This window comes from Ictidomys tridecemlineatus, chromosome 11, assembly GCF_052094955.1.
Source record: "Ictidomys tridecemlineatus isolate mIctTri1 chromosome 11, mIctTri1.hap1, whole genome shotgun sequence".
Lineage (NCBI taxonomy): Eukaryota > Metazoa > Chordata > Mammalia > Rodentia > Sciuridae > Ictidomys > Ictidomys tridecemlineatus.
The window spans coordinates 75,744,979-75,763,302 of record NC_135487.1 but is presented as its reverse complement, the minus strand read 5'-3'; the positions used below and the strand labels follow the sequence as shown (position 1 = coordinate 75,763,302).

Genomic DNA, 18,324 nt, shown 5'->3' with positions numbered 1-18,324 from the left:
CAACCCTAGCCTCCTGCCTTTCTTTTATAGGTTGTTTCATCATGACTAGTTGTTGTTGTTTGTTTGTTGTTTTGTTTAGGTACCAGATATTGAGCCCTGGGATGCTTAACCCCTTGGCCATATCCCCAGCCCTTTTAAAACATATTTTATTTAAAGATAGAGTCTCGCTAAGTTGCTCAGGGTCTCACTAAGTTGCTGAGGTGGCTTTGAACTTGTGATCCTCCTGCCTCAGCTCCTGAGCTGCTAGAATTACAGGCTTGTGCCACTATGCCCCATGTTTTGTTTTGTTTTTTAAGCCAATCTACTTCCCACTTCTGAAATTGCTTTGGTGATGCTTTCATACAAGGTTAGCTCATCTTGCTTCTGGGATGGACTTCAGACAAGAAATATTTTTAGCCACGTACTTGGTTAATTTCCCACATTGGCATTTACTAGTATCCCTTTACAGTGTTTATTTTGACTAATAGCCCTTTAAAACTGAAGCTTTTAATAACTCAACCCAAAACATGTAATTTGGAAAAGTAGAAGCTCCATTGCTTTGAGTGTTACCTTGTTAGTGGGAAGTAAATATTAATGTATGTTTTCTGGAAAGAGTAGAGAGCAAAATAAATGTATATGTACCTTGGCTCAGGATAAAATGGATCATTTCCCATAGTTCTTTTAATCAGTTTTTCTGTGTGTGTGTGTTTGTGTGTGTGTCTGTGCGCGGGCGCGCGCAAGCCAGTGAGTGGTGAGAAGTGTTTGATTCAGAAAGCATCAAAAGTATTGAAATCAAGGATATTTTCCCCTAAAATAAATTTACACACTTAACAGTGATGAAAGAGATTGGAGAGTAAGGTATAGGAGAGGGATGGGATGTGTGTGTTTGTGTGTGTGTGTGTGTGTGTGTGTGGTTGGGGGGGAGAAAGAACTAGAGATAAGTGTAGTCTGCATATTAGAATGGATTACTGAAGACAAGTTATGAAATTTTGAAATAAACTAAACATCTACTTAGTAGATGGTAGGAATGATACCCTTTAAATATTCTAGCCTTCTTTTTCTATGAGAAGTAAGACTTTGTAAGTGGTACATTATAAAGCTGTAATTCCATCAACTTGTTCTAGTGTCATTAAAAACCAAGAGTGAAGCTTGAGTGGTTTATCAGTGTCATTGAAATCCAGAGATGAAATTACATCCTAATAAATATGCATGGCTCTTACAAATTTATACTGTGACAGAAATATGTAGGTAGTACTAAAATTTGTGATAATTTAAGCATAATCCCATTTGAAGGATGTACATGGACTAATTAAAAATAAAATAATGTGAAATGAGGTTATATTAATCTAATTTATTATACAAATCTGATTTTTTATGATGCTGAATTATCTGTCCTCAATTAAATTTAATCTTTTTGCATTCTTGATGTAAGTTTTCTTTAAATATTTCGATAACAATGTTATTAGACTTGATATTGCTTCTTAAATATCTTAGCACCTATTAGTGAAGTAAAATGTTGTTTGAAAATAAGTATAAATACAACTTACTGATAAAAATAGTTATCTGAGTTTATCTAAGTAATGGGTGCAGATCAGAATATTAGAGGATTTGAGGAACTAATACAGAATTTTATTTAATTTTTAGTGTTCATTAATAACTCTATAAAAACTATATTATAGATGCTAACTCTGATTACTGTATGTTTAAGCTATATATTAATTTACTCAGTCTTAGGAAGTGCTGTTTGCAGATTTTAACAATTAATAAAATGAAATGTCATCCTAATACCTAGTACTTTCTGACTAAATATATATATTTTACCTTGTCATGTTGATAGAATTCAGAAACAAATTAACTTTCTAAGGAATCTAGTCCTTGAATTATATAAATCTGAATCATTTTCAGTTAAGTTTTATATAATTATAGCTCATGATTGGTTGATATTAGTCATAAAAGCTCATTTTAGCTTTTTTACTTATACAAAATATCAGGAAATGGTAATATTGTTATTTCCCTCTACAACTAAATTTGAATATTCTCACTTTAAAGTAAAATAATACAAGTCTCTGATCCCTAGTTTCAAAATCCAAAATACTCTGAAACCCAAAAGTTTCATAAATTTCACACAAATTCATTTCAAGGCAAAACCTGATTTGAGTTGACATATGGCCACTTAAAATTTGTTTTTTACCCCAGTTTGTGTGGATATTTATACTTCACTTTTCATTATAGATGCTGCCTTAGACACTTTTCTAAAATCTGAAAAAAATCTCAATTCCAAACACAAGTAGTTTATTACTTTTGTTTTGTTTGCTACCCTAGAACAAGGAAGAAGTGATGGCTGTGAGACTTCGAGAAGCAGATAGCATAGCTGTTGTGGCTGAACTGCAGCAGCACATTGCTGAGCTTGAAATCCAGGTACATATAAAAATAATAGAATACATCTAAAAATAATGTCATAGTCCCCGTCTCTTCTCTGTGTACCTGATGAATGACTTATCTGTTTCTTTATCCCCATGACTGTATTCTAGTTTCAATATTTACTCATTTCCAAGTCCTTTTCTTCTTATTGTGGTGAAACATACATAACATAAAGTTAGCTCTTTTAAAAAATACAGTTCCATGGTGTTACGTGCATTTATGTTGTTGTACACCTATCACCACCATCCATCTCCAGAAATTTTTCATCTTCTCTGACTGAAAATCTGTGTCCGTTAAACATTAATTTCCCATTCTCTTCTCCCTCCAGCCTCTGGTAACCACCATTATATTTTCTATATCTATGAATTTGACCAGTCTATCTACCTCACATAAATGGAATTATATAACTTTTTTGTGACATTTCACTTAGCATGATGTCCTTAAGGTTCATTTGTATTATAGCATGTGTCCAAATTTTCTTCCTTTTTAAGGCTGAATAACATTTCTTTGTGTGTATATACTACATTTTGATTATGTATTCCTTCATTGCTCCACCTTTGGGCTATTGTGAATGATGCTACTGTGATCATGGGAGCACAAATATCTTGGGAGTCCATGAATTTACTTCTTTTGAGTATATATAGCACTTGGAAATAGAATTTCTGGATTATGTAGTTCTCCTTAATTTTTTTGTGAAATATTATACTGTTTTTGAAAGCAACTGTATTATTTTACATTCCTACCAGCAGTACACAAAAGTTCCATTTTCTCTATATCCTTACCAACGCTTGCTAATTTTCGAGGGGTTTTTAAAAATTATCTGCCATTGGGCTGGTGATGTGGCTCAAGTGGTAGCACGCTTGTCTAGCATGCGTGAGGCACTGGGTTCGATTCTCAGCACCAGGTAAAAATAAAATAAAGGTATTGTGTCACCTAAAACTAAAAATAAAATATTTTAAAAAATAATAATAATCTGCCATTCTAAAGGGTATGAAGTGGTAGCTCTTTGTAGCTTTGATTTGCATTTCTCTAATAATTGGTAATGGTGAGCATCTTTTTACTTGCTTGTATGACATTCGTTTATCTTCTTTGGAGATCTATGCATTCAAGTCCTTTATCCAGTTTTGAATCAGGTTGTTTGTTGGTGATGAGTTAGTTGTAGGACTTACTTATGTGTTCTAAATATCAGCCTCTTATGGATATATGGTTTGCAAATATTTTCTCTCATTCTATGGATTATCTTTTTTTCTTTGTTGATTTGTACTTTGATGGACAAAAGTTTTTAATTTTCCTGAAGTCCAAAACTTTTGCAAAAATCTGTTTTCTGTTTTTGTTGACTGCTTTCCAAGTCCATTTTTGAGTGACAGTTTATTGTATATCTATATTGTCAAAGCTGTTTTTCAAAGAAAATTCTGAGCTTTAAAAGGAAATATATTAGTTAGGTGCAGTAGCGTGCGCCTGTAATCCCAGCAGCTCGGGAGGCTGAGACAAGAGGATTGTGAGTTCAAAGCCAGCCTCAGCAAAAGCAAGGCACTGAACAACTCAGTGGAACCCTGTCTCTAAATAAAATACAAAATAGGGCTGGGGATGTGACTTAGTGGTCAAGCAACCCTGAGTTCAATCCCGGTACCAAAACAACAACAACAACAACAAAAACATATTATTTTGTCATCTCAAATATCCTCCTTATTGTACAATATGGTAAGATGAGAAGTTTCCGATATATAATAAGTATTGTGTTTAAAAATCTGTGTCTTTCAAATTGGGTGAGTTGTTTTGTTTGATTATTTGAGACAGGTTTTTGCTATATTACTCAGGCTGTCTCAAACTCCTGGGCTCAAGTGATTCTCCTGTCTCAGCTTTGCCCTCTGCAGTAGCTGGGACTATAGGTATTGAACCATGGCTCCTGACTCAAAATGGGTTTTTTTGTTTGTTTGTTTTGCTATACTTGGGATAGAACCCAGGGTCATTCCAGCTAACTACCAACTAACTATACCCGAAGCCCTTTTCATTTCTTAGTCACTTTAAGTTGTGATTCTCTTGTCTCAGCCTCTAGAGTTACTGGGATGGATTCCAGTTGTGCACCATTGTGCCAAACTTTGGTTCAAAGTTTTTTTCTTATTACATTTTACTCCAAATCACAGTGTAAGTTTTGTTGCAACATTTAGAATTTTATTTTCATCTGAAATTTCCTTTTGTTCTTAAATCTCAATTCAAAATTCAGTTAATTTGAAAATTTCCATATTATATTATAACCTAATTTTTTGATCTCCATCAAAGTTATGATGTTATAATATGTATACATTTATAAAAAGGTATCCTTTATGTTTTTTTAGTAATACTCCCCATAAAGTGTACACTCAGAAATGAACAATTTGCTTAATATACTTATAATCAGTTATTTAAATCCAGCTACCATGTACTAGTCCAGTTTTACTTTTCTGACATCAAGAAAATTATACAAATTTGCCATGTCTATATATCTTAGTCATAAAATAGCAAGATTTAAATCACTTCTTTTGTTGATTCTAAAATACTTATTAAAATGAAGAACTTGGCATGCTGTATGTTTTGTTTAAAGTGAACTATATTTGCATCATTTTAGAAAAATAAAAAGAAGGTGCATGGTATTGGGGTATTTTTTTTTTAGCATCTCCTCAACCTGTTGCCCCAAACCAAGCCCCTGGCAGCTACCATACTTTGTAGGTATGAGTTTAACTTTTTTAGATTCCTCATATAAGTAAGATCATGGGGTATTAATCTTTCTATGCCTGGCTTATTTCACCTAGCATAATCTCCTCCATTTTTATCCATTTTGTCACAAATAATAGGAATTCCTTCTTTTTTAAGACTGAATAGCATTCCATTGTGTATACTTACTTCATTTTCTTTTTCCATTCATCCACTGATGAATACTTAGGTTGGTTCCATATCTTGGCTATTGTGAATAATGCTACAGACATATCTCTTCAACATACTAATTTTATTTCCTTTGGATATATAACCAGTAACAGGATTGATGGATCATATGGCAATTCTGTTTTTAATTTTTTGAGGAACCACCATACTATTTTTCATAATGTATATGCTAATTTATATTCCCACCAGCAGTGTACAAGGATTCCCTTGTCTTCACAGCCTCTTCAACACTTGTAATGTTTCATTATTTTGATAATAGCTGTTCTAACAGGTTTGAGATGATGGAATTTTTTTTTTACTATTAATAGGAGTATGTTAGCAGCAGTTTGCTCACTGTTGGTGAAGTGATCACTGAAATTCTGATTTATAGATTTACTGGTTATTTTTTCATCTATCACTGCTTGTCCTTATCCTTAGGTCATTGTTCACCTCTTCTTCCTCCTTGCATTCTCTCCTCCTCTGGCTTTCCTAACACCACTTATTTTTGTTTGTTTGTTTGTTTGGTTGTTTTTGTTGTTTTTTTTTTTTTTTTTGGTGCTGGGAATTGAACGCAGGGCCTTGTTCATCCAAGCCACATACTCTACCAACTAGGCTATATCCCCAGCTCTCTAACACTACTTATTTTTTATTCTCTTCTTTCTTGTTTAACTGTTGTTTCCAGTCCTCTCTATCCATTCTGAGTGTTTGTGTTCTTGAGAATCCAAGTTTCGGGCTCTTAAAAACTATGGAAATGAAAGGTCTCATTTACATCCTTGTAACAAAGAATTATAATTTATCTCCAGCCTTAACCTCTTTCTCCTATCAGTTTTTAAACCTTTTGAAAAAATTATTAAGCACAATATCTACAGAAGTTCATAAAACAAAGCTACATTAATATATTTTTAAAACATCACGTTTAACTGCTACTAAGGTAAAGATAGGGAACAGTGCTTCTGCTCAGGGAGTCCACCCACTCACACCCTACTCCTTCTGACTTTTATGACGGTCATTCCATTACTGTTCCTCTGGTTTTGTCATCTTTGTGTGCATTTCTGATCCATACAGTTTAGTTCTCCCAGTTTATCAATTTTGTATGAGATGATTTAATATTTTCTTTTGTGTCTTTTCTTTCATTGTTCAACTTTGATTTTCTAAGTCCTCATTTTTATTGTTGCATACATTTTCATTTTTAAAATATAGCACAGTGTATTTACTTATTTTACTACTAGTGGAATAAGTAAATCAGGAATTTCCAGGTTGGTGTTATTGTGCACAATGCTGTGACGTTGAATAATTATGCACACTTGTACACAAGTTTCTCTAGCATGTATACCAAGATGTGGAGTTGCCAAGTTGTAGGGCTTACGAATCTTCAACTTTATTTTTCCAAAGTGCTTGTAATAGTTTAGACTCCCAATAGCTGCATATGAAAGTTCTTGTTGTTCCACATCCTCCCCGGTGCTTGATGGTGTCACACGGTTTATTTTTGCCAATCTGGTGGGTATGCAGTGATCTTTTGTCACAGTTTTAATTTACATTTCATTACTAAAAAGGTTAGCCATTTGGGTTCCTATTTTTGTAAAGTACCTGATAAGGTTTTTTGCTTATATTTTTATTAGGCTGTCTCTTGCTTATGGATATATAGTTTCTTATATATTAATGTTCTTCAAATGTTTTGTGAATATCTACTCTTAATCTGTGACTTGTCTTTTGTCTTTATCATGTATTTGGTAAATAGGCCAGTAATTTGAATAGTTCCACCTGAAAGTTGTACAACACTTTGAATTAAACGTGTTTAAAGTCAGACATGTTTGTTTCATCCATAATGTTTTCCTTCTTTTATATCTCAAGTCTTGATTAATGGATCATCTCTTATCAAATTATTCAACCTACTAGTAACTTCAGGTGTCTTTTTTTACCCTATAACATAATATGTATATATAAGGTGTGCAAGTTTTCTACATGTTAGTAGATAACAAATTATTTTACAAAGTGCTTATGCTAGTTTACTTTCCTACCAACATTTTACCTAATCCTGTGGATTTTACTTTAGACAATTCTTAATGACTTATACAAGTTAGAGTGTCTCATCGAAAGTTTCATTCCTGTAAAAGAAAAAAATCTTGAGTAAGTCTAAAACTAAATCAGAGGTAATTTGAATGATTTTAAAATGTTTTGGACTGGGGGTATGACTCAGTAATAGAGCATTTGCCAAGCATCATGGGTGAGGCTCTGGGTTCTATTGCCAAGGAGTGGGGGTACAGCTCTATTTTGAATCATTCTTAGCATTTCTATTTCCCTCATCATTCTGGTAGTTCACCTACCTACCCCTTACTTGATCTGTTTAATAACTTCCCATGCAGCATCTTTTACTCCAGTCTCAGCTTTTCTACATAAATATTAGAGCTATCTTCTAAAACATTAAAACTTGTGTGGACTGCCTTTTAGCAATCAAATCACATTAAAACTTCTTATCGTGAAATCCTTATCTTTTCATTTTTAACCAAACAATTTTTAAAATATTTATTTATTTATTTTTAGTTTTCGCCGGACACAACATCTTTGTTTGTATGTGGTGCTGAGGATCGAACCCAGGCCGCATGCATGTCAGGCGAGCGTGCTACCGCTTGAGCCACATCCCCAGCCCAACTAAACATTTTTTTAACTTTACTTCTCACTACTACCTAACCAATCCTCTGAATAAACACTATGCACTCCAAATTATCCTGTTCCTGCAACTTTCATATTATTTCAAAATTGTGTACCCATCTGAATGCTACTCTATCTTCCTAAATTTCTATTTTGTCTACTATTTTTTTAATTTGTTTTAATTAGTTACACATGACAGTACAATGACTTTGACATATCATACATTTGAATCAGATGGGATATAAAATCTTATTTTTCTGAGTTATACAGGTTGCAGAATTTTGGGGTAGTTCCCCTTCTCTTTCAGGACTTAGGACTAAGTGCTCTTTGGTTAACTTGCTGTTAATTCATTTAGCAAGTATATTTTCAGTAAATATCTCAGTGCTGTAGCATTTATTTATTTAATGCTGATTAAGATTCATAATAGATCTTTTGTTAAAACCTGAAGAGCTCCCTTGTTGGTTATAAAAGCATTATATTTTAGATGACTTTTAGTTGTGGAAATACCTTAAACTATTTTCAAGTTCCACTAGGGGGAGAACTCAACCTAAAGATTTTTATATTTCAAATACCTTTCAATTAAGTTTTCTAATTAATGGTAATCTTTTGTGAATTAAACTTTTTCTCATAAACCAAATTTTCTCAAATTCATTTAATAAATTTTATTATTATATAATGTATTGTTATAATCCTGGTTTTTAGTATAATTGTGAACATCATACTTTTATAAACATATTTAGATAAAGGAAATATGTTAGGTGAAGAAATACTCATTTTTAGAAGTAATCTAATTTTCTATAATGTATGTACTTACGAAGATTACATTTATTAAATTTGTTTTCAAAGATTCTTCAGTCAACTTCAAACTTTCAGTCTGATTAAAGTTCATAATCATTTTTAAGTGTAAAAGCTTTCAGATTTTAGACATTTCCTGGCACTGTTTTTAAAAGTTACTGCCACCTAATTTTCTTTCTTCTCAGACAGAATGAGTTACCATTCTGCTAGTGCTTATTTGGGAACAGATTGTGCACCTATAAAATTAAGGTGTTGAATTCCAAGGTATCATCAAATACATGAAATTATTATAATATGTATGTCATTTTAATATTTTTTTCCAGTTCACAGTTACTGTTATGAATTTCAATTGTTATATAGTCATCTTGCTTCATTCAAGTCTCTAATACTTGCTCAGATAAAGCTTGCTTGGCCAAATTTCTGTCTTGATAACATTCTCATCCTAAACACTATACTCTTAAGCTATCTTTTTTTTCATAAGTTATTACTTTTTGCTGTAAGTTGTACATATTTTCACTTTTTAATTAAATATATTTTAGCTGCTACATAAAGCATAATAATTGTATAATTTATGGAGTACTATGTGTTGTTTGGATACATATATACATTGTACAACGTTTAAGTTCAAGACCAGGTCAGGCAGTGTAAGGAGACTCTATCAGAAAAAAAGAAAGAATTGAGTTCTTTGCTCTTTCTATAATATATAATAATATTTTATATATATATATAAAAAATATACACACACACACACACACACACACACACACTGATTTCTGTCCACTGTGAAACTCTATTCTAATTTTTAAATTTTTTTATATATTTACCATGTTTCATAATATTATTGACAACTTTAATTCTTCCAAATACTCATAATAAAAATAATAAGTAATATTACTGAATATTTGATACATACCAGGCAGTGTTCTCAGCCAGTTAAGTATTTGTACTTTACCACATCCATTTAAGATAGGTTTTGTTGATGTCCTCATTTAATAGTTCAGTAAACTGAAACCTAGAGGACATTTTAAAATGAAATTTTGTTGTTTGAGGCCCACTCTTTAAATCTTTTCAGGATTAAAATGAATTTTTTTCTTTGTATTAGGACATACTGTCATTATAGTTTTTAAAATTTTCTTAGTAGTGTATTAAGAGTATACTCTGCTGTATAACTTTGCTTATTATATAGCTACAGTTATTACAAGTTCCCTGTTCATCAATTTATATCTTTTAGTTCCTTTCCATATCAGGACAAAGTTTAACTCCTGACTCTTCTTAATGAACCCTTTTGCTCTGATTTCTGTCTACCTTCCTAACTTTATTTTCACTTTCCCCAGCATACATACCCTGAACTTAAGCCATGGTATCCTAATTAAGAATCTTTCAAATCTTTCATCCCATGACACTTAGTATTTTTCTTCCCACCCTACTTTTTTGACCTTGTTTGTCCTGTTGTGATCAGCCTTTCCTAATAACAACCCAGCTGATTTTTTTTGTGTTTGCTCTTCTAACATACTCTGTTACAGACCTCTCTTATTCAATTGTCTCATCCTACTGTAATTAATTTTTTTTTTTTAGCTTTCTGGTCTCTGTGTACATCTGAAGCTCAATGAGAGTAAGGACCATTATTTAGCTTTATATTTCTAATATCAACATACTAAAGATAATCAAAATGTGTTTATTTACTGAAAGAATGAATGTATAATTGTTTAGTTCCTAAAATATCAATTTGATTTTTAATGTTCTCATTAAAAGCTCAGATATGAAGAACAGATTAAATTATTAATTTAAATGGGGTGTTGATGATGATTCAGTGAAGATTTATGGAGTACCTACCTTGTGCCAGTCACTATTCAAAACACTTTACCTAGGTTAGTGAACAAAACACAAAAATTTCTTTCCTCATCTTCATGGTAGAAAGAAAAATTAGATGAACAAAATAAATTAAATCACATTGTGTATAATTAGGAATTGGTGAATACAATGAAGAAAAACAATAGGAAAGGGAGGATGGTAATGGTATGAGTCTGGGACTGTTGCTATTTTAATTTTGTGGCCAGGAAATATTCATTGGAACCTGACATTTAAACAAAGATTTGAAGCAGGTGAGACAGGCAAATTTAGGAGAATTCTCTGCTAAGAGTAAGGGCAAAGGACCTACAGGCAGTGGGAACCATGTCTGAACAGAGCCTCAGGTGGAGCAAGAAGGCAAAAATAGAGGAAGTCCAGAGGTAAGTAGGGCCTATTATATACTCTAAGAATTTGGCCTTTCTCCGAATAATGTGGAAAGTCATTTGAAGGGTTTTGAGCATAGTGTGATTGAGTTAGATGACATTTAATCTATTAAAAAGATTTAATTGAACTTGATTCAGAAAAATTATAAGCCCGTGTAGTATTTAGATTGAAGGAAAATGGTAACTAAAAATTAACTTTTTTCCTTCTGTTGGTGGAATTTTCTACCTTCTATTGATATGAATGTTATTTATTATTTGAACACTTTATTTTTATATTAATACAAATAGAACCATTTTACTTTCCAGGTAGTGGGACAAAACACAGAAAAGTTAATTTTTATTCAGTCAAGGAAAATAGGTGAGAATTGAACCCAAGCTTCTTGATAGTTAATCTGGAAATGAGTTTGTATTTTGGTTATTATAAAGATAAGCATATTGATTTGTCATAACCATGTTAAATCTGCTAAAGCACATCTTTAAATTTATGCTACTTTGTTACAACTAATGGAAAGTTTTTCATTTAAAACAGTGTAGGTCTATTCAAATCCAGCTTTTGGTTCTCTTCCTGGTACCCAGTAACATTTACCCACTTTCGTTAGTTTGCCCAACAGTTAACCTCTAGGGATGCCTCAGATGGGCAATACCCCAACCACTCTTGACTTAAGAAAACACCTACTCAAAATTCTGTTCTGACATAGAATGCAGCAGCTAGGTTTAAATCAGTGTACCCAGATCAGCACGTAATTTTGGCAGAGATAGAAAGGAAGTGATAAAACCATTACTATTAACTTTAAAATATTATATTTTTTAAATTATGCAAAATTATGAGATTACTGAGTGATGGATTTTACCGTAAAACTTTGTAATTAATCTGTACTTTCCAATTTCCTGAGCTAATTTGTTAATAGTTTAATGAAGGATGAGAGTTTATATGCCAAGACTAAGCTAACACACTTCTTTTTTGGAAGATACCACCACCACCACCACAAAACAACACTTATTTTTGGTTACCAGTTTGAACAACTTAAATGTTAAGATACTTTTTTATCTTTCTTTAAGAATTTTTTCAGTTTTAAGCATTTTTAAATTTGAGAAAATAGCTATTTTGTATCTGGTCTTTTTTTTCACGGGAAATTTTTTTAGTATATTTTCATTGTACAGAATAATGGGTTTTGTTGTAGCATATTCATACATGCTAAGTAATTGTATCTAATCTTAACACTGATTCTCAACAAAGAAGTTGGATATATAGACACTTTTACTCAACTTGCTGTTTTGTCATTAGGGATTGTGAAATTCTGTTCAAATTTTTTTCCCTAAAATGCTCAGTGATGATTCTTTGTTATCCAATTTCCATCTGCAGTTAATTTTAAAGAGAGGTTTTTAGAATGTTGCTTCAACTAGAAATGAAAATTATCATGGACATCCCCTAAGACCAACTCATAGCAAGGTCTCCTTAAGGAAGGAGGATAAAATCTTAAGTACCTTAATATCAGTGATCATCTTGCACTTATAAAAATTAGCTCATGTATATCTAGCATTCAGATTTTGATTTCTAATGCCATTCTTCAGTAAATGGAACTAGGAGTCCTCAAAGAAATGACTGATTCTGTAACTATGTCAGGAAAGTACAAGATAAGCCTATAACATCTTGTAATGCCAGAAAGTAAGGAAATGCTCAAGGAAAACTTTTAGGGGTGTATTAAAGAGACAGAGGAGCCCGCTTGAAAGAGCTCCTAATGGGCAAACAGAACAATTTGAAGGGAAAAAATACATTTAAAGTATTAGTGGATTTTTAACCCAGAGTATAAAATAAATATGTTTGTCCATGTGATATAATGATTGAATAAATTAATAAATGGGGCAGTAGAGACAAATATGCAGAAGGATTCCAGGTAATTTTTGTAGATACTCTGTCCTCAAGAATGGAAAATATGAATCTCTACTCCTCAAGTGGACTACACATAGTGACTTTCCTCCAAAAGGTACTGTTTGGAAAGTACAGGGGTAAAAGAGTAACCTTGCAGTGCAGAAACCTGAAAAACACTACTTAAGCGAGATAATCAAGGATAACATCATCAGTCACAAATCACACTGGTATTTATACACCCTTGTTATGATGAGATGTGGTGAAAATGGAAACTTCATCTTCTTAGTCTTCCTCCCAGTAATCTATAACCTTAGTGTTAAGCATGAGAAAAGTATCAAATTCCAGTGTAGACATCTTCCAGAACACCTGAATGGTAACATCTACAACCTGTGAAGATTATGAAAAGCAACCACAGTCTGAGAAACTGTTGGAGGTAAAAGGAACCTAAGGAAAATAACAAATAAATATAGTATAGTATTTTGGATAAAATCTTAGAACAGGAAAAAAAAAAGACAGGTTTAAAAAGAAGCAAATGAAGTTAGTGGCACATGCTTATAATCCTAGTGACTTGGGAGGCTGAGGCAGAAGGATTGTGATTTTGAGGCCAGCCTTAGCAACGTAGCAAGACCTTGTCTCAAAAGAAAAATAAAAAATAGCTAGAGGAGCTGGGGTTGTGGCTCAATGGTAGAATAGTTGCCTAGCATGTGTGAAGCCCTAGATTTGATCCTCAGCGCCACATAAAAATAAATAAATAAAATAAAAGTATTGTGTCCATTTACAACTAAAAAAAAATTTTTTTTTAAAAGAAGTGTAGCTCAGTAGTAAAGGCCTCTAGGTTAAATATCTAGTACCCACCACTTACATACACATATACACACATATATAAAATATATGAACAACTATGGATTTTAATTAGTAATAATGTATCAATATTGGGTCATCATTTATAACAGCATAATATAAGATGTTAATCATAAGGGAAACTGAATGCCTGGGGTACATGAGAACTCTTCTCATTTTTTCTGAAGGTAAAAATATTCTAAATATGTCCAATATTAACAAAATAGTATATGTGATTTCATGGTTTTTAGAAACTTATGGAATTATATAATTTTAAATATTGATCACAAAATCGATTTATTTCTAATTAAACTATAATTTATAAGAAACATTTTTCTAGCTTTTAGACTTTATGTAAATGCTGATCTTTTCATTTGTGCCCTTATCTGGTCCTATAAAAAGTATCACTTTAACACATTCTGTATGTGTGTGTATGTGTTTATGTATTTCTCTTTTGAAATGGGATTAGTCTTAGCATTGAAAAGTGCTAGAGGAAAAAAATCCAATTTCTTTTCTCCATTTTACATTTTTTGAAGATATTTTTATGAATTTTTTTGATTACTAAAAAGAATATTCAAACCTTTGTGTCCATGACTTTAAGTTACAGGAAACTATTTTGAAAACTTATTAGTAGTACGTGATATGAATATGATTTGTGTTTAGATGTTTCAAATGAGTCACCTTGAAGTCACGAAGAGGCTAACACTTACCACATTTACTGTTCTGATTAATTTTTCTCGGGGTTAAGTACAAATCAGTAGTAACTTACTATGGCTTAGTGGTTGCTATTGATGTTTCAGTTTGGTTATATTGATTAATAAAGTTGATTACTTATCACATTTCACGGATTTACTCAAATCATTGGGTTTTGTTCTGCTATAGTAATTTCTTATGCAGTTATAACTTGCTTTGAACATTTTTGCTTTAATGCATGAATTGAAAATAACAAATTAGAATGTAAAAATTCTGCCATGTTGCAAGTTAATATGATGGCCTCTGTGACCGTTGAACCTAGTTTCATAAGACGGTCTTAAAAAAAAAGTGTTATTTTAACCTTTAAAACAGTAAAGGAATTTTTTTTAAGTTATCTCTAAAACGGATTGATTTTTACAAAACTTGAGAAGTTCACTATACTTTGTGTACTATAATTTCAGTTTTTATTAGACTTTTCATCTGTGGATATAATATAAAACATTTTTTAAACATAAGCTTTACACTTGTATTTGAGACTAAGCAACCTGCATTGTGTCATGACCCATCTAATACCACAAACCTTCTGTAATACTGCTCCCAGAGAAAAACCCACATCCTATGTATAACCTTAGATTTATTTTGAAATCTCTATGAAAAGAGCATAAGGAGATTACTAATTGTTTCTGTTATTTCCTTTAAGGGTGTGATGTCTATCTGTAAGCGATGTTTTCAATTTTAATTGCCAGGATTAAAATGTTAAGATATATTAAGTAGTTATTTCATGTTTTAAAGTTAATATGTAAGACCTTAATAACTAATTATCAGCCTTTGAAAAATTAAATTTCTGAAGGAAATTCAAAAAAGGAGAAGGCTGTGGCACTTCCAGAAGCCAATACATGCAATCTAAAAAAAACAGTGGCTAGTACGATACTAGTAAAAATTGCAAATTTAAATGATAAACTACCTTTCCTTTATTTCTTACTAATTCCTGTTCTTATTTTTATTTGTACTCTAGATTTGTGTTCTTTATGTAAGTTCTTAAGATGGGTGCATAGTTCCAACATTACTTCTATAGTATTTTGCAGAGGGGGGTTATGATTTGTTTTTGAAACTGGAAATCAAACTCAATTACAATATTTTTAAAATTTATTAATCACACATAAATAGGAGAACATTTAAACCATGGTATATTCATACTCTAGAATATTTGACTTCCTTTAGGAAGAATAAGGAAATATCTTTATAAGACATTAAGTGATTAAAAAGCAAATTATGGGAAGGGCTGGTGTTGTGCCTCAACAGTAGAGCATTCCCCTAGCGTTCCCTTAGCATGTGGGAGCCACTGGATTTGTTCCTCAGCACCATATAAAAATAAATAAAACAAAGGTATTGTGTCCAACTACAATTAAACAATATATGCATATATATGTGTATTATATATATATATTTTTAAGCAAATTATGGGGCTGGGGTTGTGGCTGTGCGGTAGAGTGCTTGCTCAGCACATATGAGGCGCTGGGTTCGATCCTCAACACCACATAAAAATAAATAAATAAATAAAGCTATTGTGTGCAACTACAACTAAATATATATTTTTTTTTAAAAAAAGCAAATTATGGACAGAGTATTTGTCATACTTCCACTTGCATGAGTTAAATAATTTATGTAGGTATCTGTATATGAGTGTTTATGTAAAGTGTGTGCATGTGTGTTGAAGACATAGAATATGCTTATCTGTACATTTTAAATATATAATGAGTACATTACTATACATGCATTTAAATACATATGCATATATGTTTTTGTTACATATAGTGATCTCCATCAAAACTGTTGAAAAATTCACCCTAGACATTATAAAGAGCTTGATGCACAGGAGTAGCAAAGGGTAGGAGCTCACTCTTTATATGAATTATACAATTATCATAGTTTTCAAAATGCACATTCATTTAAATAACTTTTAAGGTAACCATTGTTAGAAAGAATATAAGAATCAAAATTCCCAAATAATTATAAGAAAAAAGCAACAAAGGAACCTAGTCAACTTAGCAAAAGTACAGCACTTGTTCTATGGCTCTAATGTCCCCGAGTTGTCTGGATCCTGCCTACTTCTGTGATACCTCTTTTATTTTAAAAATTTTTTTTAGTTGTAGATGGACAAAATACCTTTATTTTATTATTTTATTTATTTATGTGCTACTGAAGATCAAACCCAGTGCCCCATGCATGCAAAGCAAGCATGCTACCACTGAGCCACAACTCTATCCCCTCTCTGGTACCTCTTAACCTACATTTCCCTTTACAAGTTGATTGAAGCAACATCCACTTTTTTGTGTTTCTCAAATAAAGATCTTTCATTCCTACATTAAGGCTTTTGTTCTTTCTCTTTCCTACATTTGCAGTTTCCATGGCTGATTCCTTCTCATCATTTAAATCTCAGCAGTTACTGACTCACAGATTTTTCCTGATCATCATATAAAGTAGGACCCTTACTTACTCTATGTCATCATCATATTTGACTTTTGGTGGGGGGTACTGATGATTGAACTCAGGGTCACTCAACCACTGAGCCACATCCCCAGCCCTATTTTGTATTTTATTTAGAGACAGGGTCTTACTGAGTTGCTTAGCTTTTGTTGAGGCTGGCTTTGAACTCATGATCCTCCTGCCTCAGCCTCTTGAGTTGCTGGGATTACAGGCATGCACAGCCACTGTGCTCAGCTTTTTTACATTTTTAATGACTCTTACCGGTGTCTGAATTTATCTTCACTTTAAAAATTAACTTTCATACATTTATACATGTATTAGAACTTTATTTGTCATATTTACTACTGTATGCCTATTACCTGGCATTTAATAGGTACTGAAAAGTTTTGCTGAATTAATTTTTATAAAGGAGAAAACAGTCAAAAACAAGAGGAACATTCTATACCATTAAGAACAGGTACCAGGTTCTAATTATAGACAATCCTCAGACTTAGAATTTTTCAACTTTATGTTGATGCAAAAATGATATGCTTTTAGTAGAAATGAGACTTCAGATTTTGAATTTTGATGTTTTTGTGCTACTGATATGCTGAATACTGTTGTCTCCCAAGTAGCAGTGAGCTGCTGCTGCTCATCAGTCACATAATCCCCAAGGTAAACAACCAGTACTCTGCAGTGCGATGTGTTGCTGACCTGTGATGTTCATAAATTGGGTTTATTAGATATACTTTGGATTTTTACAGTCGGACATAACCCCATTATAAGTTGAGGAGCATCTACATTTTAAATAAATACATATTTACATATATAAATAAAGATACATTTATTTATATAAATGTTGCTCCAGAGGTAGATTAAAACATCTCAGAATTACACCAACCATCTGACAAAAAAAGTAAATAATAATGTTTCTAAAAGGTAAAAAAATATTTTCCACCAAAAGCAGCCTGAGAAGAAAAGGAGCATAACCTAATGTAATAAACTTTAAAAACTTACAGCTAACAAAATAAATAGGCAGTTATAGAGCAGAGAGCCCCAGCTTCCTAAGTCATGGCTTCCTAAGTCAGCTGTCTGTTCCCTCCTGTCCCACACTCCAAGCTCTGTAGGCAAGTCAGCAGAATCCTAAGAGAATTCATTCACATCCCAAGGGTGGAGAGAAAGAAAACAAGTGTTTAATTTTCCAACTAGGAAGTGGTAGAGACCTCTCCAAGAACCAAGGCAGTGAGAGAGATGAGACATAGACACCTGTCTTACCTAAAACGAAGGCCTAGAGCAACCATCATGCTTACTTTTGAGATACACTCAGAATCCTAAACTTAGCATGGGGGTTATAGTCCCCCAATTAAATGGTGCAAAATATCTAAGAACATCTCAGAAGAGTAAATAGAGCCCTAGTTTAGCCAGGTTCTTTCTCTCCTTGTGCTGTTCCCTTGGTTGAAAAGTGAGAATGAATTTGAGAGT

General features: G+C 32.4%; 1 protein-coding gene across 14 annotated transcripts in view; it reads left to right on the top strand.

Annotated features, from left to right (window-relative positions):
* Evi5 (ecotropic viral integration site 5) overlaps positions 1-18,324 on the top strand; it is a 232,237-nt gene that overhangs the window by 143,040 nt on the left and 70,873 nt on the right. For 13 of the 14 annotated variants that reach the window (XR_013427909.1, XM_040289000.2, XM_078026735.1 and 10 more), the window contains one exon: positions 2,302-2,397. Coding sequence is in view for 13 of the 14 variants with exons in the window: in XM_040289000.2 (XP_040144934.2) it covers positions 2,302-2,397 (96 nt within the window). In the remaining variant the exon portion in view is untranslated. Of the gene's footprint in view, positions 1-2,301; positions 2,398-16,778; positions 16,857-18,324 lie in introns of those variants that run through there. The other variant, XM_078026739.1, reaches the window with a different exon arrangement.